Source organism: Pipistrellus kuhlii, unplaced genomic scaffold (genome assembly GCF_014108245.1).
Source record: "Pipistrellus kuhlii isolate mPipKuh1 unplaced genomic scaffold, mPipKuh1.p scaffold_m20_p_32, whole genome shotgun sequence".
NCBI classification, from domain to species: domain Eukaryota; kingdom Metazoa; phylum Chordata; class Mammalia; order Chiroptera; family Vespertilionidae; genus Pipistrellus; species Pipistrellus kuhlii.
Window position 1 is genome coordinate 6,429,452 of NW_023425532.1, and position 27,859 is coordinate 6,457,310.

General features: G+C 37.7%; 1 protein-coding gene across 1 annotated transcript in view; it reads right to left on the reverse strand.

Moving 5' to 3' along the window:
* Positions 1-2,721: 2,721 nt before the first annotated feature.
* OTC (ornithine transcarbamylase) overlaps positions 2,722-27,859 on the reverse strand; it is a 41,113-nt gene continuing 15,975 nt past the window's right edge. Inside the window, exons 4-9 of the mRNA XM_036460519.2 lie at positions 21,663-21,816; positions 18,897-19,019; positions 13,980-14,033; positions 13,752-13,901; positions 8,531-8,668; positions 2,722-2,978 (exon numbers count right to left, since the gene is read on the reverse strand). Coding sequence (XP_036316412.1) covers positions 2,919-2,978; positions 8,531-8,668; positions 13,752-13,901; positions 13,980-14,033; positions 18,897-19,019; positions 21,663-21,816 — 679 coding nt within the window. The 3' untranslated portion in view covers positions 2,722-2,918. The remainder of the gene's footprint in view (positions 2,979-8,530; positions 8,669-13,751; positions 13,902-13,979; positions 14,034-18,896; positions 19,020-21,662; positions 21,817-27,859) is intronic.

Sequence of the window (27,859 nt, forward strand, 5' to 3'; positions counted from 1 at the left end):
TTGATGGTAGGGCCCTGGCTGGTTTGGCTCATTGGATAGAGTGCCAGCCTGTGGACCGAAGGATCCTGGGTTTGATTCCAGTCAAGGGCATGTACCTTGGTTTTGGGCTTCTCCCCAGGCCAAGCACTGGTCAGGGCGCATGCACGAAGCAACCAGTCTGTGTGTTTCTCTCACATTGATATTTCTCTCTTTCTCTGTCCCTTCTACTGCCTCTAAAAAAAATAATAATAATAAAGAAAAAGAAACAATGGAAAATATCCTCAGGTGAGGATTTAAAAAAAAAAAAGTTTATGGTAGGGCCAGCCCTACTAGATACTGGCCCTTTGTGTGACTTAAAACAAAAAAGTTAGTCCTTCCTCTGACTTGTAAGGCCTGTAAGGAAGCACAAGATTTGGCAACTGAAGTACAGACCATGTTTTAACCCTCACACTTTTCACTTGAGACCTTTGCACAGAGCACACCCTGTATGTCAGTATATAGTGTTTCTAGTTGTAGGAATCTGATCATTGTGACTTGACTATTTTTTAATTCTTTGATATGGTCTTTCATATTTGTCAAAAGACATTAGTCCTACAAAATTCCTGAATGGTGCCATGTCTCAAGATATGCTCAGACATCTCCATAATCTAGACATTGATGAGAGATTTCAAGACAAAAAGGCCCTCAAAAGAATGTGTTATGGATACCCTCTCTGTATGCATTCATCATTATTATCACAAGAGAAGTTTTGCATTGAAACTTTTGTATTAGTTGAAGGGTCTTGCCATTTTAACTGAGGTTTTAGTGTTGCTTGCATATGAGGTCTAATGTAACATTGCCATGTTAATCTGTGCATATATTTCTGCCTAAGGATCTTAAAATAGTCAAGTCATTAGCATAATATCCATTAGGAATATCTGATTAGAAACATCACTAGGGTGAAAAAAAGCAACTGATGATCTTCCGTGACATTGAAATTATTGCAGTGTAATATCTTGATGTTTTAATTTCCAATGTTACAGTAGAGAAAGCCTAGAAGAAAGGAACTCTTTGACTAATTATATTAATTAAATGGGTAGGATCTGTTTTGTATATCAGAGACACAAGGGTCATTCCTAGAGTTTTTGTTCATCTTTTTTTGTTGCAGTGGTTACATAGAAAATGGAATAAGAGAGGCAAGGGTAAAAGAAATAGGAGGCAAAAATATTTTGGGGAAAATTAAGGCTAATTTTTCCTTTCCTGTTTTCTTTATTCCTTTATTCCTTTCTTTATTTCTTTAAAAGTCTTCTTAAGATGAAAAATTAAGAAAGCAAGTAAATTTCTACATATTTGGGTTGAGAAAGATATTAAATTGGGTGTACATTAAAAAAAAGGAAGCTTTGGGGCTTTTTGAAGGTAAAGTGACTGCATATTGGCAAGAAAATGTTTATAAGTTCCTTATTATTGAGAGACTGAGATTATATCTTTCATTTGATTCAAATAATACTTAGTAAAGAGATGAGAGCTCATTATCATGGGGAACCACTTAGAAAGTAGAAGGATACTCAGAATTGTGTTTTTTACATTTAGGCATTTTCAGGGAGAGTCTCAATAATCCACATGACACCCTCTTGTTAAATCATTCCTATACCTTCTGCTAAAAAATGATAGTCCTCTAAACTCTACTCTTTTTTTTTCTTATAAACTACCATAGACACAAAAGTCACCTTTGATATTTTCTAGAAAAAATTATTTTTCTCCTATAACATTATGAGCCTTTCCCCCTACAAAATATGTTTTATTGCACCTTCATTGCAAATTTATAATTTATCTCTTAGTCACTTATTTAAGTTATAGATATCTGCTGAAAATATCAACCAACCAGCCTGAAAGCATTCTTCTAATGGGGAAGATATAATATAAAGGTAATTACTTTTTTATTCTCTGTAAAATACGTTGTTTTAAAGTTTCATTTATGTTACTTAAATTTTAAGTAAATGTTTTCAAATTATATCATAATAGTTCAACACTTCAGATTTTAGTGACCCACAAGAGACACCTAGCTTTAATTACATGATAATAATCCAGTAATGCAAAATTTATTATTTTGAAGAAAAAATGGAGGAAACTGGGCTAAAATATGACAAATAGTGGATTTATGGAAATATCCAGTGTGTGGTGGGAGTAGATGCATGATAAGCACAAACATGAAAAAAATTAAGCTGCTCCTGCTAAAGAATTTGAACCTATGAAAATGTCACTCACTCCAATGAATCTTACATTCCTAGCCAGGTATCTATAGTTTTACCACTGTTCACAAATGTTTCCTTAGTGTTATAACATTAAGTATCTATTACAGAAAAGAGATGTGTGCTCTAGAAGGACCTGCCTTCCCACAAATCACTGGAAGAAACTCCAGAGTTTGGGCATAGTTATAGCTGTTTTCTAAGAATTTCCTCATCTGCCTTCATAAACGAATGCCTGTCTACCTCATTTGCCTGCAAATTGCAATACATCAGTAAGATGGATCATTTGGCTTCTTTGTTAGTCCTGAGGGATATGAGCATAGCCCACAGATCTACCAGCAGCTGACTGCCTGGTAAATGTTTACTTATAAATTAGCATGGGTGATAATTTATTAAGGTAATAAGCATAGATTACATTTAATGGCTTAGGCATTATGCATTATAAACACAGTATTTTATGTTTAGCTGAGGCAAATGTATATGGTTATTAATATGATACCTAAATGTAATTCAGAAATTTTGAATTAGAGCATTGATTAAGTCAATACTTAAGGGTTTTATGAAAGTTTTACAATAGCAAAGCAATATCATATTGTTCACCTATTCCATGTATCAGGATTTGTTTATTTCTCTTAGATTCTCTTCTCCTTTCCCCATAAAAGACTCATTCTGTTACTGAAGAACATCAGTTCTCTCTTGACAAGCATCACAGCATTAAAACTTTGGCTTCTGGAGCTGAGGTGAATAATCTGTCAGCAGAGACACCATTACAGCCTAGAATGACACAACAAAAAAAGAGAAAGAAAGAAATGGGTATTAGCAAGAGTCTGCTTAGGGACCTAAGGAAGAGGAATTGGGTTGCTGCTTTGAATGCCTGTGGTTAAAATAAGTTTTCCCAAAGAAATAATAAGGAGACAGTTCTGATCTAATATTTATTTTTATTTAGATTTTTTTAAAAAAAGGTCATGAGAAATCAAACTGACCCTAATACATACACAAACACCATACTTACTTGGGCCTCATTCCAGGACTAATTGAAATGAGGTGTCATGGTGGTAGCCATGATTAGATTTTCCAGTCATAAGTGAAACCTAGGCATTGGCTGGTTTTTGAGAAATATAATTCCTCCCATCCTCATGTTTATTCTGTGGTTTTGGCAATTGTAATATACATCAGATGTAAAATAATAAAAGTAAATAATCTGGGCTAATAAATAATGTCTATCTGAATCAGAGTCCTCATGAAAAAAAAAAAAAGTATAACCAAGCCAGCTGCCAATGGCAATTTTCACTTTTACCCTTCCCAACTTCCAATATTATGGCAATAGTGATAACATTAAACAATGATGAATATTTGTTCAATAAACAAAAGTGTTTATTGAATGTTTACTATGTGCCAGACTAAGTGCCTTATCATGTTTTAGTAAGTTAAGAAATATCGATATTTACCAAGTTTTGTGCTAGGTGCTATGGTAAGCCATAAAGAAATGTTTATGCATTATTTCACTTAATGAAACAACCTTCTAAGGTAGCTTCTGTTGTTATCATTTATTCAAATCTACCCTGGTAATAATAGATAATGCAGAACTGGGTTTGGACCCAGATTTCTCTGACTCCAGTCTTAAGAGGTAGTTTTACTATCTTACAGGTATTTGCTCTTTCTTTTCCACCATACTCATGTATTCCTAGCCTATATCAGAAGTGCAGGTCTTATATTTAAAAGGGATTTAATGAGTATATTTGTTGAGCAGTAACCAAGTATTGGGCCCTGTGCTGAGTACTTTATGTGAATCCTACCATTTAATATCCTTTTCTACTGTGTAAATTGTTAAGAGAGATAAAATATAGATGAGGAGACTGAGGCATATGTATTTTAATGAGTGGTGGTAGTAAGGAATGGATCTGCACCTGTCTGTCCCTAGACCTTGACCACAATGCTCAAATTACTCTTACCTCATTTAATCTTCACAATCTTATTATGTCATTTCTATTTTAATCCCATTTTTATGAATAAACTGGATTTACAGAAGTTATGGTACTTGATCAAGATTACAGGGAGGCAAGAATTTAACTTGATTTCCAAAGCCTATATTCTAGAACAAGTACCTATATTGCCTTCAAGTTACAAAAATATAGTATTATGCACATATTTAGGGTATTTGCCAGGCACCATTCTAGGCATAACAAAGAACATTACAGCAAAGATCATGCTTTAATAGAGTTTCATTATAGTGGGGAGACAGACAACAAACAAAAGCTCAAGTAGTGATAAAAGCCATTAAAAAATAAAATAAAAATGGTATAAACAGACCTGGGGAACCACTTAAGAGTGAATGGCCAAAGAAGACCTTGTTAAAGGAATGGCATTTAAATTACGATCTTAATGACAAGAAGAAAGTAGAAAGGCTAAATTCTGGGATTAAAAACATCTTCCAGGTAAAATATTTTAAGCTTTTTTATAAGTTCTTGGGATCATATCTCAGGGGTTTTATTTTTTTATTGTTGTTCTTAATTGTCATTACATATATCAAATTTATTTTTAAAAGTAAAATCTTAGAAAATCAACTTAGAATAGTTTCCAGATTTAGCTAAAAAGTAAATATAGACAGACAATTAAATTGGCATTTAAGATAAACAACAAATTTATTTAACTATAACTATGTTCCAAATCTTGCATGGAAAATTAGCTATACTAAACAATTATTTGTTTATCTGAAATTTCAGTTTAACTGGATGTCCTGTATTTTATCTGGCACTCCTAACATGAAGAGACTATAAAATACTTAATGCAATAATTGGGAATGTTCTATGTCTGTGTTGGCAAATACAAATAGTGTAACTGACAGCCACATGTGTCTATTGAGCACTTCAAATATGGTTAGTTTTCTGAGGAATTGAATCTTAAATTTTATTATATTTTAATTAGTAAAAGTTTAAATTGAAATAGGCACATGGACTTAAAAGAACTGGTATTGGATAAGAAAGTTCAAAAGGAAAACCAGTATTGTGCCTTTAGAACATCCCAGAAAAATCTAACAAAAAGTGCTGAGCCTAAATGCCATTCTAAATAAGCTGTCTAAAAATAATTTCTTTGCCTATAAAATAAGAATTTAGACTAGATAGTCTAAGATCTCACTTGAAAATACTATGCTTTTATGAATTGTACAGGCTGCAGGGACTGCACAATATACATATTTTAAAGCCTCAATGCCTAGCATAGGGCTTGGCACACAGTGGATGTTCAGTATATGATTGCTGAAGTGAGCTTAACTCAATGGGACATAAAAATCATCTAGGTTAGAAAATTAAGAATGCAACATGTGTGATAGAATCTATGGCAGGTATCACTAGTCAGTCATGCCACTTTTTCTATACCACAGGCAAGCTTAGAACCTTCTTAACATAGGACTCTAAGTAGCTTATGGATTATTTTGAGGGCCTAGGATTAAAATTTATTTGCTATCTATATAGCTTGATCTACAGGAAACTGTGACCTAAAGATGTAACAATTACCTTTGAATTATAGACTCTCCACCCTGAATTTCTAAAAGGAACTATTTTAACAGATTTTGGTTGATTTATCTTTGTAGCTTCAATCATATTCTGACAAAGAATAGGGCTTGACTGAAGAGATGAAACTAAAACTGCCAAAGGATGTCTGGTCCAAGAAACCCACATTCAAGTCCCAGATGTATTAATAAGTGAATCAGATCTGTTTTCCACTGCAGCATCCTAGTCCGTTGGTTTAGATGAATTCTAAGATCTCTTCAAACTCTGAAAATTAATGTTCCTAGATTTACTTTATTTTAAGAATTGAAACACCTGTGCTCCCACAATATATTGAATGTAATAAATCTGTAATAAATATCTGACAAAGAAAAACAAGAATAGAATTTGAGGAAAATTTTTTGCTATGTTTCTTCCTGAGGTATATGGTTGGATAGCTCACATTTTTTTTAAGCATTTGCTGAGTGAGCATATTATCTGAAGGATAATCAAAGAATCACTTTTCTTTCTTCTTTTTGTTTTATATTCCCTGTGGATGTATGTTATTGTCTGTTTTATATGTGATTCCAGTTTTTATGTTCTTTTGTTTGCCCACACATTTTCTTTTTCATCATCTAGATCTTTGCTCCTTAAAATGTGGTCCATGGGATAGAATTATCTGCATTACCTAGGTGCTTGTTAGAAATACTAAATCTTGGGGCCCATCTCAGGCCTACTAAATCCAAACCTGCACTTTAATATTTCTAGGTGATTCAAATGGAAATTAAAGTTTCAAGAAGCACTGGTATATGTGGCATTGCAATTGCCATCTGGCCAGAGTTAGCATCCTGAAGTGCCAAGCAATAAGGTACAGTAAAAAATATCTTCCCTCTTATTAGATATAACAAATTTTAGGCCCAGTATACAACTTTTCATTGTTAAGGGAGTCATGACTGGCTTTTAAGCAGCCATAGTAGAGCTTGAATTTCTTCTGGTCACTGTGTTGGATCAATAATGAAGTTGCCGATGGTGATAATTATAATAACAATATTTACAGTGTATTATATACCATATTAAGTGCGTTACATTTATTATTTTAATGCTTACAATAACTTTATCAACCCTCATTTATAGAATCCTATATAATAAAATCCTAATATACTAAGTGTCCAACTGTTTGTTCAACCATTTGACCAATCGCTATGATGCTCACTGACCAGCAGGGGGCAGACGCTCCAACCAGTAGGTTAGCTTACTGCTGGGGTCCAGCCGATCCAGACTAGGAGAGATGAACCAGACATGCTCTGGAGCCCTCCCGCCATCCTCCCTATCCCTGATGTGCACCACTGGTGTCCCTCGGCCTGGCCTGCACCCTCTTGCAATCCCAGATCCCTTGGGAGTTGTTGAAGAGCTGGTTTCAGCCCAATCCCCAAAAGCCAAGCTGAGGGACCCCACCTACTGGAGGGATCCCGCTCACTCTGCAGATGATCTTCAACCTGCAGTGCTGCCCCAGGTGCAGCCAGCTGGGGAGGGACCAAGGAAAGCTGGCTCCAGAGCATGTCCGGCCCTTCTCGCCCTGTCCAGCCCCATTGGCCTGTTCTAATTAATTTCCTTTCAATGTGCATGAATCTATGCACTGGGGCACTAGAAGATAAAAATAATTAGCAGATAATTCTTTTCACCTTGGTTTTCACTACTCAGAGATGGAAAGTTATAGATTACATTTCCCAGACTACCTTGCAGCTAAGGGTGTAGACATGCCCTTTGTTGCTTCTACTAAAGACATGGAGCCATAAGTGAACTAAATGTAGTAGAACCCATGATCTAGAGATTGGATCTTCTGGTCCATATGCAGAGATATCTGGTCCAGCTTTTAGTTTCAAAGGCCTTAGTTACAAGTTTATGGGTGACAGTTAAAAGTGTCAGTGCTGTTTTGGCTACAAAAGTGCCACAGTGCTGTTGGGCAATTTTCCTGCCTGTGTTGTTTCTGAATGTGTGGTATCCAAGAATAATTTGCTACATCCTTTTCCCCCAGACATTCTGGGAACTGCTTAATATCTTTTAATAAATTCCTTTCCATTTACCTAGCTAGAGTAGATGCTATTGTTTGCCAGTAAAGCCTTGGCTTGCATAATAATTGAGATCATTTAAATTAATATAGGCTACAAAAATGACTGTAGTAAATTATAGCAGTTCAGTATCCAGTTATTCAGAAAAGAAGGTGATGTTTGAGATATTGTAAAGCAGAGATCTGAGGTTAATATTTCCTAGAATAGCAGTGATAAAGATGAAAGTAGTAGCATTATGTTAAAGAAATCAATAACTTTTAAGTTAGTTTTGCTACAATTCTAAAAATGCACCATACCTAAAAACAAATGTGTATGTATGGCTAAAGTCAAGTAGAGAACCAAAATAATTATCTAGGCAAGTTATGAAAGGAAGAGAGAGGAGGAAGGAAATACAATTACTTTAAATGCCCATTTTATAGCAGGCACTAAATAAGGACCACTATACACATTCACAAGGGGATTATAAAATAAGAATTATAAAAACTATAATGATTGGCAGAGCAATGCTGGCTGGTGATCCAACTGATCAAGAGGAGTGAGAATTTAAATTAAAATAGATATATTAAGAGTGAGATTAGTTTTACTCAATTGAGAGATACTATAGATGATAATAAGCAATAATAATCTGTTATGAACTTTCTGTAATAAATAGATGCCATATAAGTAAAATAGTTGGATAATCTCAGTTGCTTATTATTTGCCAAAAAGCATGAATGACCATGTTAGGGCCATAGAAAGCACTCCTTACTCTCCATTCCTATTTCTTGCTTACCATGATTGTCCATTTTCTGTTTTCAGCCTCTGGGAATACTAGTGATCGTGGAGAATAAAACACTTCATCATCCACTTCTTCTGGTTTTCTGGGCAAGCAGTGTAAAAATGTCCAGTCAGAGGCAGCCACTTCAGCAGTCTAAGGAAAAAAATGGGGATAACTCAGTTTTCTAGTACTCTATCTAGGGGGACAGTGGACATTTCAATAAAGAACTCTATGAGTAATACGTGGTTGATAGCAGAAGGGACCAATTATCCCCCAATCTATTTTAGAAGTTATTTTTATGTAATCGTGTTATATTTTGAGCATATCTCCAAATTATGGTTTTTAGCACTTGTAACATACTTTATTATCACTTAAAAACAATTTTGAAGAAGAGCACTGAGATAGGAGTGCATTAAACAGGATTATGTGCACTATATACTAGATATTTCATTCTTAATGCACATGTCCTAACAGTTTTAATTTTCTCCAACAGTTAATTCCTACAAGTTACATTTTCCCATCCATTTCTGTTGTTCACTTATAAATTCAAAACTATATTCCATCATAATTTCTTACCTCAGAATTACTGCTTTGGTACTTAAATTTTGTTTTACCTTCTACTCTACGTCTAGGTTCAGAACTTCTGAGTTTCTAAATACTGGAAAGTGACAAGGGAAAAAAATAACATTTGAACCTGTCATATACCAATGAAAGAGGGATAAATGGTGATGGAATGAAATTTGACTTGGAGTAGTGAACACACAATGCAATATACATGTGGTGTAGAAATGTGCATCTGAAACCTATATAATTTTGTTAACCAATGTCATTCCAATAAATTAAATTTTAAAAAAAGAAAAATTCTCCATAAAAAACATTTACCACTTATATGACAAGGAATTGGCCATAATATGTAAATAACTCTTATAACCAATACTAAAAGGCAAAAAATAGAAAATTGGCAAAGGTTATGGTAGCAGTTTATTGAAAAAGACACAAATAACCAATAAATTAAAAAAAAGATATTTAATTTTAATCTCATCAGTAATCAGGAAAATGCAGATTTTGCAAAGCATGAAATACCAATTTTTAAAATTAAAAATGTAAATAACTAAAGATGGAGAAAGTGTGGAGAGATTATAAATTGTAAATTCTTTCTGATGGGCAATTTAGCAGCATTTCCTATGTTTTAAAAAGTATGTGCTATTTCACCCCAAAATTTTTCATCTAGGGATCTATTCTCCAGTAATCCTATATAATAAAGAGGTAATATGAAAATTGACCCTCACACCATCACACAAGATGGCTGCCCCCATGTGGTCAAAGATGGCCACCACAAGATAGCCAGCAGGGGAGGGTAGTTGTGGGCAATCAGGCCAGCAGGGGAGGGCAGTTGGGGGGCACCAGGCCTGCAGGGGAGCAGTTAGGCATTGATCAGGCTGGCAGAGGAGTGTTTAGAGGGTTATCAGGCAAGCAGGTAGGCAAGTTGTTGGGAGCCAGCAGTCCCAGATTGTGAGAGGGATGTCTGACTGCTGGTTTAGGCCCAATCCCACAGGCCTAAACTGGCAGTCAGACAACCTCCAAGGGGTCCCAGATTGGAGAAGGCGCAGGCTGGGTTGAGGGACACCTCCCAGCCCCAGTGCACGAATTTCTTACACCAGGCCTCTAGTATTTTCATAAAGAAATATGTATAAAGATGTTCATTGCAATATTTTTTGTAATTGGGATAATTGAAAGTAGTCTAATTTATTAACAGGAAATAGTTTAAGTGAATCATAGTCCACTCATACTTTAGAATTCTATGTAGCCATTAAAAAGAATGAAAATATTTAAATGAATAGGTAAAAAAAAATCTAAGATTTGTTAAGTGAAAAAAGTAAGTCAGAATAAAATGTGTAATATACCATTTATGATAAACCAATAGTTGTGTACATAGGCATCTATCTATCTACTAAAGGCCCATTGCATGAAGAGATTCATGCAGTAGGCCTTCCTTCCCTTGGCTTCCAGCACTGATTTTTTCCTCCGACACCTGGGACCCAGGCCTTCACTCCATTCAGAGTCTGCTGTCTTCGTCTTTGTTACAGATTCCAGAATGTGCAGTCTTGTCTTCACTGTGGCATTCCACTCCTGTAGATTCCTTCACCCCCACCCATTCTCCCTCTCATAGCAGGCATCCTGCCCTGCCTGGCTACTCTGTGCCTAGAGCAGCTGAGCAGCCACCATCTTTGGTTGGCCTTCTAATTTACATACTCACTCTGATTGGCTGTGAGCATAGTGGAGGTACAGTCAATTTACATGTTTGTCTATTATTAGGTAAGATATAGATATAGATGATATAGATATAAATATAGATATAGATATAGAAACAGGTAATATGCAAATTAGCCAGGCATCACAACTGCTCAGGAGGAGTTACCTGCACAGATGGGTAGGAGGGGACTGCATGCTGCCTCCAGTCCCAGCAGATACACGCCAGGGGTGAAGATGTGCTCCAAGTGGCCATAGCACTGCTCAGAGTACACCCCTGCTGGGTGGCAGCAGCAGAGTGAAACAGCCCTGGTGCCAGATGCCTGGCGGCAGCTGGAGCAAAACAGCCTGGGTCCCAGGTGCCTGGCAGTAATAGAAGCAAAGTAGCCCAGGTCTTGGGTGCCAGAGGGAAGCCGGTGCCAGCAGCCAGGGGAAGGAAGGCCTATTTTTGCATGAATCTTTGTGCATCAGGCTTCTAGTATATGTATATATAATAAAAGGCTAATATGCAAATCAATGAAATGATAGAATGACCAGTTACTATGATGTGCTCTGACCACCAGGGGACAGACACTCAATGCAGGAGCTGCCCTCCGGTGGTCAGTGCACTCCCACAGGGGGAGCACCACTCAGCCAGAAGCCCTGAGCTGTGCTCACAGCTGGCAAGTGCAACAATGGTGGTGGGAGCCTCTCTAACCTCTGTGGCAGCGCTAGGATGCCCAACTGATGACTTAGACCATCAGACATCACCTGAGGGCTCCTGGACTGCGAGGGGACACAAACCAGGCTAAGGGCCCCTCTCCTCGAGTGCACAAATTTCATGCATTGGGCCTCTAGTTCTATATAATAAAAGTGCAATATGCAAATTAACCATCACTCCATCACAAAGCTGGCAGCGATCATAGTCACAAAGATGGCATCACCCCACTGGAGTCCCCCAGTCCTGAGGGGGCGGATGCTGAGAGCAGGCAGCATGAGCAGCCTGGCAGAATGTTTGTTTTATTGCCTTGGCAATGAGGCAAGTGCTCTACCCCAGCCACAGATGGCCCTCAAAGATGGTGGTGCCCACAGCCAATAAGGAGGAAATATGCTAATTGACTGTCACGCCCTCAAAGATGGCAGTACCCACAGTCACAAGATGGCGGCTCCCAGTCTCCTTAGCTCTGCCAGGGTGGCAGGCACATGGCAAGGTTGGGCCTGTCCCCAGGAGGGACCAGCCACTCTGCATGCCTGCCTCCGGAGTCCCCCAGTCCCCTCAACCCCCAAGCCACCCAGGGCCACCTTGAGGTGCAGGCAAGCCTCAGATGGTGGCTTCCCAGCTGCCCAGGGCTACCCGAGGCTCAGGTAACCAGGGCCAGCCAAGGCTTGCGCTACTGGCAGTGGCAGCAACAGAGGTGTGATGGGGCATTGCCTTCTCCTAATCGCCAGGTCACCTCCTGCCCCTGATGGCTCCCAGACTGTGAGAGGGGCAAGCCAGGCTGAGGGACGCCCCCCCCCACCCAGTTCCAGTGCATGGATTTTCATGCACTGCACCTCTAGTGTATATATAAAACTCTAATATGCAAATAGACTGAATGGCAGAACAACTGAACAACCAGTTGCTATGCTGAGTGCTGACTACCAGGGGGCACATGTGGAACATGGCAGGTGTCAGCAGCAGGCACAGAGTGTGGAATATGGTAGGCATCAGCCATGGTGGGATGATGGAGCAGGTGAGCAGGGGCACCAGAAAAGGCAGGGCACCAGTTGCTGTCATCGGGGCGAGCCTCAATGGTTACTGAGGGCTCCCAGATTGTGAGAGGGCAAAGGCCAGCCAGGCTAAGTAACCCCACTGGTGCACGAATCTGTGCACTGAGCCTCTAGTATACAGAAAAGTTCTGCAAAGTGACACATCAAATTGATGAACACTGGTGTCCTGTGGGAATAGTTGCTGTTAAGGGGGTGGGGAAAAAGATTTTTCACTTTTTTATTTTTTAAACTTCATTCTAGTGACATATATAAATAAGAAGCTTATGTTTAGATATTACTTTATCAATAAATATCTATTATAATGGCTTAATCCATTTTTGCACTAAAACAGATTAGTTGTTCTGTTAACAAAATCCCAATGTCCACCTGACTTTTAGGGGTTTCCTCCAGAACAGTTGTTCTCAAAGTATGACCCTAGAGCAGCATCACTGCAACACCTGGGAACCTGGTAGAAATGTAATTTATTGGGTCCAATCCCTGACCTACTGATTCAGCAACCCTATGGGAGCAGGGTCCTGCCAGCTGTGTATTAACACCTTCTCATGTAATGGCTTTCATGAATACCAGAAGAGATTCCCCTGAGAATACCCTGCAGGCAGTTAGCAAAACTCAACTGGACTTGAGTCCTTAGAAAATATAGTTAAGGAGTAGCCTGAAGAACACAATTATGGGGCTTTTCTCAGAAAAGAAATCAGAAGAAACTGCATGCAACAGAAGTAACCTTATGTCTCTAAACACATAAAGTGTAAAGCATTCAGATGCTTCCATTGATGTGAGAGGGAAAATTTAGCTTCTTTCTTCTGCCTGGCTTTCAATTCCTTTAATCAGGATAAAAGTGTCTTTCTAAAGGACATAGTTAATCTTTGGGAGAAGAGAAATCTCTAGGGCTGTGGTCAGCAAACTGCAGCTCGAGAGCCACATGTGGCTCTTTGGCCCCTTGAGTGTGGCTCTTCCACAAAATACCATGGCCTGGGCTAGTCTATGTTGAAGAAGTGACACTAGAACAAGTTTAAGTTTTAAAATTTTGGCTCTCAAAAGAAATTTTAATCATTGTCCTGTTGATATTTGGTTCTGTGGACTAATGAGTTTGCCAACTACTGCTCTAGGGGATACAGTCAGTGAGTCCTTCATAGGGAATGAAAAGACATTCTGCTCTCCCCAAAGTGAATGAGTGATTAGATGGTTCTGGCCTTTATGAATGGAATTAATGAACCTTCAGAGAGGCATTAATTTTTACCTTCATTGTAACCTGGTAACCTTTGAAAGCCTGGAGCCGCTTTTTCTTCTCCTCTTCTTGTCCCATACTTATCCAAGTATCTGTAATTATTACATTTCCTCCACGAGCCGCTTCTAATGGATCATTCGTCAGCGACAGCTTGGTACTGTTCTAGAATACACAGTATATTAATTTAAAACTTCATGGGACAAAGAAAGGCAATAATAACTTTATCTTTAAGGAACATACCTCCTTGGCATACTGCTCTGCCAACTTGATTATACTGGGATCTGGCTCATAACCCTGCAAGGGGAAGAATTTAACCGTTATTTAGGTAATTCTATTATATATACTTTCTTACATATGCATTATATTCCTTTCAACAATAGTCCCACTCTCTTTCCCTTCTTTTTGCTTTAAGTTGTAGCGTAATCATACATGTTCAGTAGTATGTAATATTTGCATCTTGATCAAATTGTAATAGTGCTTTTTGAAATTTAAAAAGTTAACCAGTTCTCCCATTTTTTTATTATCTTGACCTCTTTAGTCATAAAGATAGAGTGGGGTTAGGGTTCTTTTTAGCTCTTGGTAGCACTCCTTCCTGTTCCTCTAATAGCTTACAAGGATCATATACAGAATTACACAACCTTATGCATTTTTGTCTCAGAATATTTCCATGAGTTTTTTTTTAAATATATTTTTATTGATTTTAGAGAGGAAGGGAGAGGGAGAAAGACAAACATCAATGATGAGAGAGAATCATTGATTGATGCCACTGGGGATTGAACCCGAAACCCAGGCATATGCCCTGACTGGAATCGAACCTGGGACCTTTCAGTCCCCAGGCCGATGCTCTATCCACTAAGCCAAACCAGCAAGGGCTATGAGTTGTTTGGTGTGTGTTTTTAATGCTCTTTTATCTGAAATGCTTTTCCACACCCCCTCCATGTTAATAACAGTTTCACATATTTCCTCAAATATTTTCTCATAAAAACCTTCCCTGGTCACCCCAGCTAACTACTAACACCTTACATGCACACCTTATTCTTTTGCACTGACCAATAATTGTGAGTGTCAGGCACTTGCTCTGAAATGGCACTTACACAGTAAGCACACTGTTTTCACTAAAATATATTTGCTTGGGATGGTTTGCTGATAGAAGGATCAGGACTTGAGGGAGGCAAGCAAGGTGCCTAAGACATAAAATATAAGGAGGTGCTCACTGTCAGAGTCTAGCTTGCACAAAATTTGTGCTATAAGGTATCTAACACTAGGTGAGAGGATATTTTTAGAGCAGCTAAAGAACCTCGTGCTATTCCAGAACCCATAGGTAGCCCTTCTGCCTCTAATCCTCTCCTTCCAATCTGTTCTGTACATTAAAGCAATAATTGTTTTCTCTGAAGCTTCCAATCTTTACTTTGTTTCTTAAGTCAAAACTGATTAAGGGTATCAAGGCTCCCCACTAACACCCCCTGCTTTTGTCTGTTTTAAATCTTCTCAACATCTTTTGGCAGGAAAGCCGGTCTTATTGGCATCCCTGCTCATGTCTTGCCCTTTTCTGCCATCACATACTTTTTTACCTTTTGTCTCCTCTTGGGCATCTTCAAAGGAGCATATCAGCTCCCTTCTTTGTCCAAACTCTCATCCACCTTCATCTCTACACCCTCCATGTGGAAGTCTTATTAGTTCAAAAATCACACTTATTCTCATCTTCCTTCGTGCTTCTTATTTTCCTGAATTCTTAGCATTGATTATGAATTGGTTTTTATAAATTCTCAGTATGACATTGTGGTGGAAACTGTGATGTGCCATCCAGATTCCCCTTTGTAAATAAAAGATTTACTCCTCAGCTGCTAGGCATGCTGTTGAAACATGACTTTCAGCTGTCAGCCCTCTTTGAGCACTGCCTCAGTTGCAGAGAGCTGATGCAACCAAAGTCACATAACTTTCCCAGGGCAAGTGACATTCCATGACTGGTTGATAAGAGGATATGAAACCCTCACTCCCTCCTCCCAACTCAGGACAGCTCTGAATGGCCATCTTAGTTCTAGGACTCTACATTAGGTCAGCAGAGGCAATTGTTGGGCCTGCATCACAGCTTGGTTTCTCCTTGTGCTCACTCCTGCTTCCTTTTCCTCCCTCCCACAGGTATTGATCTCCTGCACAATAAACTGTGTCTCAGAGTCTGCTTCCCAGTAATCTCAACCCATGACAGGTATGTTCGAGTTTATTCATTTTAAATTGTGTTGATTTGCATGTCATTGTCTACCATAATTCTTTCATTATAAAAATTCTTGAAGAAAGAAACTATTCAGATATTGATGATGATGGCTACAAAATTTTAGCAGCTTTACTACCCTTCAAATAGCCATAAATTTTGGAGCTTTGTTTATTGGGATTTGGGGAAGGTAATTATAAAGATTTGCTAATTTAGTAACTAATGTTGTGATCATTCATACTGGTAAACATGATAGGAACTTGACTATTACTTCCTGTGACTCCTGTCCTGAAAGTTTAGCCTTCCCTTTGAAGAGCAGATTTCTATATTTCTTAAGTATAATCATTCTTAGAGAAGGAACCAATAAATACTTAGAGAACCAACAGAGAGGTTTGGAAATTAGAAAATCACCCAACCTTGCATGCACTGGATCATGACTGAGAATACAAAGTGGAATTCTTTATTCACAGCTCAGCTTTCAAGAGTAAATCACTCATTGGCTTTTACATAAATCTTAAAACCAGAGGAAGAAGGTGATTAACAAACTCAGTGTGGTCTAAATATTCACTTAGAACGATGTTAAAATCATACCATCAATAGTTTATGGAGCAATTTTACAATCAATGGCAAAATTATGTTTTCTTGAACATGTAAATTATCCTTGGTTGAAGAATGGGAAATAGATTAATTATGGCTTAGAAACTTTTTAATGTTTCTTAAATTTACCATAAATACCCTAGTTCTATCTTTAAAGGAAATAGGTCTACTTATAAATTTCTGGAACAACTTCTACACTATCAGACTTTGTAAAAGACATCTCAAAACTCATTCCCACCAAGAATTAGGCAAGTTTTAGTACTCTTTATCATGTAAATGAGTTTCTGCATAGGAACAATACTAAAATTGCTCTGTAATATTGGAATTTTTCCTTTGATGAGAAGAAAACATCTTGAACATGCAATAAATGTTTAAATTATATTTCTCCAACAAAATAAATCCTTTCCAAAAACACCTTATAATGAGAAACAATTATTGTTATTGTATATTTTATCTGTAAAAACTAAATGCTGTAATAGTTATTAATACAAACTAGATTTGTAGAGAGAGTGATGCTGAACAAAAGAAAATTATCTGTTGTGAGAGTTATGTCTCTGAGTGCTCAAGTTTACTGTATTAGTGTCGCTTCCAATATATGCTATTGCCTAGGCCTGCTTTTCTTCTATGGCAAGTAGGTGGAATAGTGTCCCCCACAAAATTTATTCCCACCCAGATTCTAAAACTATGACCTTATTCAGAAGTAGGGTCTTTTCAGATGTTATTAGTTAAAATGAGGTCATACTGGATAAGGTTGGGCATAAATTTAATATGACTGCTATCTTCATACAGAGGGACATTTGTAAACAAATAAAAAGCAAGGAACACCTAGGGCCACCAGATGTTGGAAGAGACAAGGAAGGATCCTTTCCTAGAGGCTTCAAAGGGAGTATAGCCCTACCAAACACCTGGATTTTAGACTTCTAGTCTCTAGAATGAATAAGGAAACAATAAATTTCTGTTCTGTTGAGCCACCCAAGTTGTGGTAATTTATCAACAACTGCAGATTAAGGCAGCAGGGTGTGTTAACTCAAAATGGTCCACAAGAGCATCTGTGGGATCAAACTGAAGCTCTCTTTTGTGAGGCAGTGCCTGACATGGCACTAGGGTTACCAAATTATCATAGTTTGCCAGTTATTCTTCCAGTTTTTAGCACTGATAATCCCATGTCCCCAGAAACCCATACTCCTGGGAAAACCAGGATGGTTGATCACTGTAAATAGCATTCTTGCCTACATTCTTTCCTTTCTCTGTTCTGTTCCCCCTATTCTCCTACAGGTTTTTTAAGGAGTAATTACTTAATAAATCACTTCATCTCATCATTTAGGCATTTTACCACTTCATATCATCACAAGATGAAGGGGAGGGCAGTACAATAAGATTTTTGGAGTGAGAGAAAGATACCACATTCATATAACTCTTATTACATTATATTGTTATACTTGTTCTATTCTATTATTAGTTACTAGAGGCCCAATGCATGAAGATTCATGCAAGAATAGGCCTTCCTTCCCCTGGCTGCTGGCACTGCCTTCGCTCCAGCCAGGGCTGCCTTTTTGCTCTGGTCCAATCACCTTTCTGCCTTCCCATGCTGCCCAGAGGCCCAGAACAGCTGGGGTGGTGTGGAATGCCTGTTTCCCACCTCACTACTGGCCACTCAACACCTGCGTATGCAAACTGCCATCTTTGTTGGGCTAATTTGCATATTCACTCCTGATTGGCTAGTGGGCATCACAATGGTATGGTCAATTTGCATCTTATTCTGTTATTAGTATAGATTGTTTTTAATCTCTGACTGAGACTAATTTATAAATTAAACTTTATCATAGATATGTATGTATGTATGTATGTATGTATGTATGTATGTATAGGGGGGAAAATAGTGTTTAAAGAATTCAGATCTTTCTGTGGTGCCAAGCATCCACTGAGAATCTTGGAATATATCTCCCACAGATAAGGGGGAACTACTCTATTAGAAAAATGATTGCATTCTATCCATGCCTTGTGAATTCTACACTATTTGAATTGTATTGCTTTCTTCATCCTTTGTGGTAGCAATGCACAAGGATACCAGTCATCAGCATGACTGGTTTCAGAGCATTTGAGGGAATAACTCCGACATGCTTTTACAGAGTCATAGGATGAAAGGCATCAGCCAAGACTGTTTCTTATTGTAGAGATGGGAAATTGGGCACCCAAGAAGGCAAACAGCTATAACAGGTGGGCTAGTAACATAACCTACATTTTATGGCCTCATCTGTATTCCTGAATGGAAGAGAGGCTTATTTTCCCTAGGTAATTGCATCTGGGGATGATTTAAGGTGGGGGTAGTTTCAAGCAGAAAGTTTCCCTACCTTTGGAGTAGCAGCCTGAATGTGCATTCCAAATTTGGCTGCACTCATCATTATGGAGTGCAGGATGTTGTTCCCATCCCCAATCCAGCTGAGGGTAAGGCCTTTCAGAGAGCCATAGTGTTCCTAAGAGGCAAGGGATGGAGAAGATTATACCTGGGAAGAAATTAACGTATATGAAACAATTGTTATGGTTAAAATAAAAAAATTCTTCACCCCAATTTTAATGCTTTGTTGGAATGATTAAACTATTTTTGCATTATACTAAGCAATTAAATAATATAAATGTATAATTGCCAAAAAATAGAAAAATGTCCTAATATCTTAAATCAAGACATCATATGAACTCATATGAATACTCATATTTTCAAACTTTTCAAATCTGAATCTTTGATGCATTCATTCATTCATTCATTCAACAAATTAAATGAATGTCTACTTTCCTTGGCCCTATAGATAAAGCAATGAATAAAGGAGGGGGAAAAAATCCCTGCTTTATGGAGTTTACATTTGCTGGTATAAGAAAGGGGAAATACAATGTACCTAGAAGAGTATAACATGGTAGTTGAGTATGTTTTCATGTATGTAAAGTTGGAAAACATGCTCATTATTAATCTTAACTCTTTACACATATGGACATGTGTAGCTAAAGTATAAACACATGCATTGAAATAATAAATACAGACATCAGGATAATAATTTCCTTGTGGGGGTGGGAGGAAATGAGATAGGAAGAGATAAACAGCTGATTTAGATTCCATCTATACTAATAAAAGCCGAGGTGGCCCTTGCGCACTCACATGATGCCCTCATGTCATCATAAGATGGTCACCCCTATGTCATCACAAGATGGCTGCCACAAGATGGCTGGCAGGGGAGGGCACTTGGGGGCCATCGGACCAGCAGGGGAGCAGTTAGGCATTGATCAGGCTGGCAGGGGAGAGGGTAGGGGGCACTCAGTCTGGCAAGCAGAAGAGGTTAGAAGCAATCAGGCAGGCAGGCAGGCAAGTGGTTAGGAGCTAGCAGTCCTGGATTGTGAGAAGGATGTCCAACTGCCAGTTTAGAATGGATCCCTGTGGGCCTAAACCAGCAGTCAGTCATCCCTGAAGGGTGCAGGCTGGGCTGAAGGACACCCCATCCAATGTATGAGTTTCATGTACTGGGCCTCTTAATAAGCTGCTATTTACTCGTTCAACTCTCACTTTGAGGATCTCCTATATGAAGGTATTGCACCAGGTCATGCAGGGGACAATATGATGGATAGGACATTTCACTGTCTCTGAATGAATTTATAATCTAGTAATGATAAAGCCCCAGGGTAAAGCATTCAATTTTCTGGCATATACCGTATTTTTCGGACCATAAGACTCACTTTTTTTCCCCCAGAAGTGGGGGGAAAAAGTCCCTGCGTCTTATGATCCAAATATAGCCTACACATATACTTTTAAAAAAAAAAGTTTTTTTACTTGCCCGGCTCTGTGTGGTCTCTGTGTGCTTGCCCAGCTCTAAAATGGTTCTAAATGCTGCTGTTTACTTTACAAGGTTGATTACATGTGTTTATGACTGTGATGTTGGGTTTTAATGCACATAAAATATTTTAGGACACTATTTGTTTCAGAATCTTTTTTTCTTCATTTACCTTCTCTAAAAACTGGTGCATCTTATGGTCCGGAGCGTCTTATGGTCCGAAAAATATGGTATGTAAAGCCACATTCAAATAGCCATTTGGTATCTAACATCGTTATATCATCCTTTCTGCATGAATCTTATCCACATCACCAATGAGTTTTATTTTTAATTTTTTTTTTTTTTTATAAATATATTTTATTGATTTTGTACAGAGAGGAAGGGAGAGAGATAGAGAGTTAGAAACATCGATGAGAGAGAGTCATCGATCAGTTGCCTCTTGCACACCCCCTACTGGGGATATGCCCGCAACCAAGGTACATGCCCTTGACCGGAATCGAACCCGGGTCCCTTCAGTCCCCAAGCCGACGCTCTATCCATTGAGCTAAACCAGTCCCGGCGAGTTTTATTTTTAATTTAACTTCACATTTATATGTGCATAGCTTATTCAAATGAGGAGGAATATGGACCTATCCAGTTTACCCTGTTTCCCCAGAATATCCCATAGACACAGCAACCATGGTTTTTAGGAATCCCAGTTGCAAAACAATGTAGAATGGCTGTGGCAAAACAAACGGGATAAAGTTATTCTTTTAAAGTTATACAAGTTCCTAAATTGGGGATACGTGGCTAAATTTGAGCCTCAATTCTATGTATTCTGCATGTCCTTAACTCCAATCTTAATCAGTTTATTAAAATGATAGAAATAGCCTTCTTCTCAGAAAGTGATTTCATAATTGGCTATTTTGAATATTGAAAAGACACTCCATCAGTTTTTACTCCCAAGCCACCCAGCCTGATGTATGGAGGATTACATAAAGCTTTTCTGTTCTGTATGTTACAGCATTCACTATTCATCCATTGTGTTAAATATGGCACCAAAAAGCAAAAGTATTGAAAAAACAGGGGATAAGAGAAAGGTTAAAAGAAGTTGGGAATCAGGTTGAGAACAAAAGGCTCTTATAAAATGTTTTAAATAATGCTCTATTCCTTGAATATATAGTGTACAAACGTGCTATAATTCATTACCAAGATTATATTTAAAAACAAAACACCAATACCATGATAGAAATGTTTCTACTTAGAGCTAGTCAAGAATAATTTATTGATTTTGCTCTTATAAAGGCAAGGAAGTAAGCCAACCTGGAGCGTGAGGTAGTCAGCCAGGATCTGGATAGGATGATATAAATCTGACAGTCCATTGACAATAGGGATGGATGCTTCTTTAGCCAGGATGTCCAGATCTGATTGTTTATACACTCGAGCCAACACTGCATCTGTCATGCTAGATAAGACACTGCAGCAAACCAAGAAAAGATCATTTAAGTTAATTATGCTTAATAGTTCCTTTATTAATACAGAATCTTAAACAGTAATAATAAATTCTAATAAGTTAGAAGTTTTACTAAGCTACAACTACCCATCACCACAACATATTTAAAAGATAATATTAAATGTGAAGTCATTACAGAAGCCAGATGTTGTTCCACTGATATCTTAAATAGTGACAGCTAATTTTACTGTTTTTGAGAGATAAGAAACCAATTGTTGGGCTTGCAGTCATAATGAGGAATTATCTATACTAATAAAGGGGTATATGCTAATTAGACTGAGAGACCTTCCAGGAGACCTTCTGGGCATCCTTCTGGACAAAGCCATGGTGGCGGGGCTGAGGCAGAGGCGGTTACAGGTGATAAGGCCAGGAGGGGAAGGCAGTTGGGGGTAATCAGGCTATCTGGGGGGCAGTTGGGAACAAGCAGGCTGGCAGTGGAGGGCAGTTGAGGGAGCAGGCTGGCAGGCAGAGTGGCTAGGGTGATCAGGCAGGCAGGCAGGTGAGCAGTTAGGAGCCAGTGGTCCCAGATTGTGAGAGGGATGTCCAACTGCAGGGATCGGGCCTAAACTGGTAGTTGGACATCCCCCAAAGGGTCTCAGATTGGAGAGGGTACAGGCCTGGCTGAGGGACACACCCTCCGTGCATGAATTTTGTGCACTGGGCCACTAGTCGATATATATATATATATATATATATATATATATATATATATATATATATATATAATATGCAAATAGACCAGATGGTGGAATGACCTATCGCTAGAACATGCACTGACCACCAGTCGAGATATATATATATATATATATATATATATATATATATATATATATATACAATATGCAAATAGACCAGATGGTGGAATGACCTATCGCTAGAACATGCACTGACCACCAGGGGGGCAGATGCTCAATGCAGGAGCTGCCCCCAACCTGCAGGCTCTGATCACCTGATGGGGAATGGGGAACCGGGGGTGGGTAGCAACAGACACTGGCAGCACCAGGCCAAGGCTGGTGCGAGCAAGTGGGGCCTCAGTCACCCACAGGTCGCCCCCCACACAGAAGACAACTGGCGGTGGTGGGGGGGGACAGGGCCAGTTGCCAGCAGCTGGGGAAGATTGGTCCTGATCACAGGCCAGGCCTAGGGACCTTACCTGTGCACAAATTTCATACACCAGGACTCTAGTAATTAATAAATAGCAGTTGGCAAAGTTAACAGAGAAAAGACCCAAAAGAAGATATACAAATAAATATTAATGACCTGTCATGAAGCTAAGTTTCTTTTGCACTATCCCACAGACAAATATACATTTTCAACTATCAAATTGAAAGTACCATTGTAGTAGCCATGGAGGTGCACAAACAGATTGCCTTACAAGAGAGAGCCTTCTAAGAGGAGTGACATTAGCTAACAGCCCCTAGATGCTGTACCTTTAGAATGCACTGCAGCATTCCTCCCGAGGTCCCACTTTCCCCAGGCTATTCCCACCAATGACTGAGTATGGTAGGGGCATGAAAGCTGGACCATTCTGCCTGACAGGACACTTTTCTGATAGGCAGTCATCTCTGCAAAAGACATTTCTGCTGAGGCCCCACTTTCTCCAGGCTATTCCTATCCACTATCTAAGTGCTCTGAACTATCTAAGCACCCTCACCCACCCACCCACCAAAAATAAAGTAATGGCAGCCCAGAAGGACAGAAGACTTTGTCCATAATGTCATTGGCAGGGAGTGTTTTCTAGTTCAATTGAAGGAAAAAGGGCATCTCAAATCCTAAAAAAATGAATAATCTACTCCCTTACATAAGGCACCCTCCTTAGAATAATCAGCAACTCTGACCTATTGGACACCCCAATAGTTCACAAACTACTAAGCTCCTGAAATAGGGTAGAGTCTGTGTCTTTTTACTCTTATTAAGTTTCCCAAGTAACTCAGATAACCTTCTAAAGTTAGAGAACAACTTTCCTAAGATATATGGTAATATGTTAAAAGCATTTTAAATTTTTACTTCTTTCTTCAAGTTCTTAATAAAAATTCCCTTCTCAGTTCCGATACTGATGCTTCATACTATAAAATGCATGTTTTTAGCTTCATTATAGGAAGTAATGTGGGTGGAAGTAGATAGCTGAAAAACAGGAGATGCTAGGGGACCAACTAGAGAAATCAATGCTCTATATACATGAGATTGTCCCAAAGTTCCTAGAACAGAGATCCTCATATTGGGTGCATGATGGTATCATCAAAAGAGCTGTAAAAAATCCTGATGCCATATTCTGAATTTTGGAATGTTAAATCAGAAGCTATGGTGAAGGATTCACATCAATATTTTTAAAACTCCCCGTTATTCCTATGTAAAGGCAAAGCTGAGAATCATTGTCCTAGAAATACAGAGACAGGGGGAGGGTGGAAAGAGGTTATTCTTATGCTGAATGGAACAATGGGTCAATGTAGAGGAGGAAATTCTTTGTAACTGAAATTACATACTATAAGAAAAGTAAGGAGTAACAACATGATGTGTTTTACTGAAAAGTATGAGATCTTATACATTTGTAAAAGAAGTACTGTATTTTCCTTTCATCACAGTCACTACCAACAAAAATCCCATTGAAGCCACAGTACGTATAATCTTTTACCCCAACACTTGTAAGCATCTCTAGTGCCCAGATTTTTATCTTAATACTGTTCTATTAGAAAAACCAACAATCCAGAAACCAGTAGAAGATATTCAATTCTAAGTCCTTGGGCAAGATAAAATCAATATAGGTCTATAACACCGTAATGCTGCCAGAAGCAAAAGTAATTTTTAAAATGGCAGGGGCAAATCTAAAAGGTAAAAAAAAAAATCAACTTAAATGGAATCCCATTATCAAGTTGTGATCACTAAATGAAACAAAGTATAGCTGTAAAATGCCATGTTATTCATAAGAATAAATATAAATTTACAGAAATATAATTCTAATATCAAAGAAGGAAGACTATTACCATGCACATTTAAATTTATTTTCTTAATATAGGAAAGTGTTTATATATAACTATCCTATATAATAAAAATTTAATATGCTAATTATCTGGTCATTTGGTTGTCCATTCAACCAATCAAAGTGTAATATGCTAATGATATGCTAAGGCTGCTCAATCGCTTGGTATGACATGCACTGACCACCAGAGGGCAGATAGTTGACTGGGAGGTTAGCTTGATGTTGGAGTCTGGCCAATCAGGACTGAGCAAGGAGTGGGCCTAAGCCATCAGTCAGACATCCCCTGAGGCCTCCCAAATTGCAAGAGGATGCAGGCTGGGCTGAGAGACCTCCCTCTCCCTGAATGCCTCTAGTATAAATATAGATATTTTGGGAGTTTTTGTTAAATATATTTCTGTTCATCAATTATGAATGTATACCATTTTCAACCTGCGCAAACCACAAAGAATTAATATATCTTATGTCAAAGAGTCCTAGAAATAGTACAGACTACCATAAGTGTATAGTCCCCACCAACATTTGTGGTCTTATATAAAGTGAAGTACAAGAGAAGTCCAGCAGTTAACTAATATCAGTTGCCATATATAATTTATAATCACAAAGTTAATACAGCCATTCATTCCAAAATTATAACTTAGTTAACTGTCCTAAAGAAGAAATCTAAATTTACAAACTCACTTTCCTATCTCTTTGGGCATCAAACCTCTTGATAACACAACTCAGTATAACACAAGATCAATGAAAAATGTGCATATTTTTAAATAGTTAAATTAGTCCAGGTTAATATGTCATGAAAATATTACAATGTATCATGTACTGCCACAGATTAAAACAAAAACAAATCAAAGAATACCTCATCTTTTCATTTCTTTTGAAAACTCAGAATTTATATGAAAAACAGGAATAAGGACCTTGTGGTAGACAGAATCAATCCCCTCCCCAAAGATGTACATGTCCTAATCCCCAGAACCTATGAATATGTTACCTTACATGGCAAAAGGAATTTTGCAGATGTGATTAAATTAAGGGCCTTGAAATAGATTATCCTGGGGTGGGCCAAATATAATTACAAAGGCTCTTAAAAGAGAGAGGTAAAAAATGAGAGCAGATGCTAGCTAGGAATATAGCCCTGTGGGTTCATTTGAGACCTCGGTCCTCCAGAAGTTTGTAAGATAATATATTTATGTTGTTTTAAGTCACAAATTTTCTGGTAATTTGTTAAAGCAGCAATTGCAAATCAATATAGAGCCCAAGATAAAAAGTGAAAACTATGTGATAAAAATATATTCAGCTTAATGGCCATCAGCTTGAGTTTAATTCATCTTGAATTTAGGAACCAATTCCCAAAACCTAATCAAACTTAAGTGGTCAGCAATGCATTTAACTTGCATTCCTTGCCTACAGAGATTATTATTTTTTTCCTTTCAGTCTGGTAAAATTACATATATAAATCCTGGAAATGTATAAAAATAGTCTCTTGTGGAATTCCAAAAAACCCAGCAGTGTATAGAAATTTAAATTCCAGAACCATGCAAGGATAAGAATAAAAGTAGGGATAAGAATGTAAAAACAATATTAAATCTATATTAAGTGTTGTGCCCAGTTTTATTAAAAATTAATCAGCTCTATAGTCAACATGATATTTTATGGGTACCTTTTCTTTTTTTAAATGTTTAGAGCATTCAAGGAAATCTGAAATACTAGGCTTGTGATTGAGTTAAATTTTAAGCATTTGATTAAATTTGCAAACTTTTTAAATGGCTAAGGAGACTTATTTAATATGTATTTTATTTATTGGCTGGATACGTAGTATGGGAATGTTTAAAGCAGTCATTCTGAAACTTGAATATACATGAGAATCACCAGGAGGGCTAATTAGAATATAGCCAATTGTATTTCTGATTCAGTAGGTCTGGGTTGGGGCCCAAAAGAATTTGCATTTCTAAAAGGTGCTACTTATGCTGCTGGTTTGGGGGGCACATTTTAAAAAACACAGGAATATTTGCTATTTTATGTTTAGAGATAGATTATGTTAAGAAATGCCAAATGTTTGATAAATTTATAAGATTGACAGATTGAACTGTAAATAAAAAATACAGAGTAGGTGACCACAACTAAACTTGATAGAAAATACCACTGAAGGTGAAGGTGTAATGGTATCAGTGATGTGGTTGTTTTTACATTGGAATCACTCAGGAAAACAGAGATATTAAAAACCTTTAAATAGATCATTAGTTCATATTATTTTGTCAGTGATGTTGCTTTCTACTTTATGTTTAAAGTTGATATAGATCATGGAGAAATCACCATTCTTATTTTTTTTCTTCTAGGCTACTAAACATCTTTAAATATAAAAAGCCTTTTCTCTGGAAAAAATGACAAACCTGTAAATAGAGCTGGACTTAAAGGCACATTAACTGTAATTTGGGCTTTCTATACCTCAACATCAATTTAAAACCCTTGCTTTAAACATTTTAAGAGCTGTGTTATATGTGCTACAAATGAAAGGTTGACAGTTAAAAATAATCTCTAGCTTTGTAATGACTTCACTTTGTCTCATTTGTTCCCATTGAATATATAGAATTCTGTTTGCCTTGCAGTGGATTTTGAAACTTTACAGGAAATGTTAGGTAGCTGTCCACAATGGTAGCAAAACAGCTTTTGCAAAATCCAAATTATCAAATTGGAAGTTTCTCATATATGTTTCCTTTGGATATTTAAAAGCCAATATTAGGTTTAAAAAATAATTGACTGACAAGTTAATAATTTATTCAACTAATTTTTTCTAAACAGCAGCAAAAGAGGTAATAGGGGGAATAGAACACATTTTAAACATTTACACTTTAAATGGAAAGATGGGTCGAGAGATAAAATGTTAACACTAATTATTTTTAGATGATGGCAGTATTGGTGATTCTATCTATATTTTGAAAATATCTTTTAGTAGTTTCTACCAAAAATATATTATTGCAATTACAAGAAAAAGCATATTATTCAAAAAAAACACATACTTTTGATAGTAATTGAAAA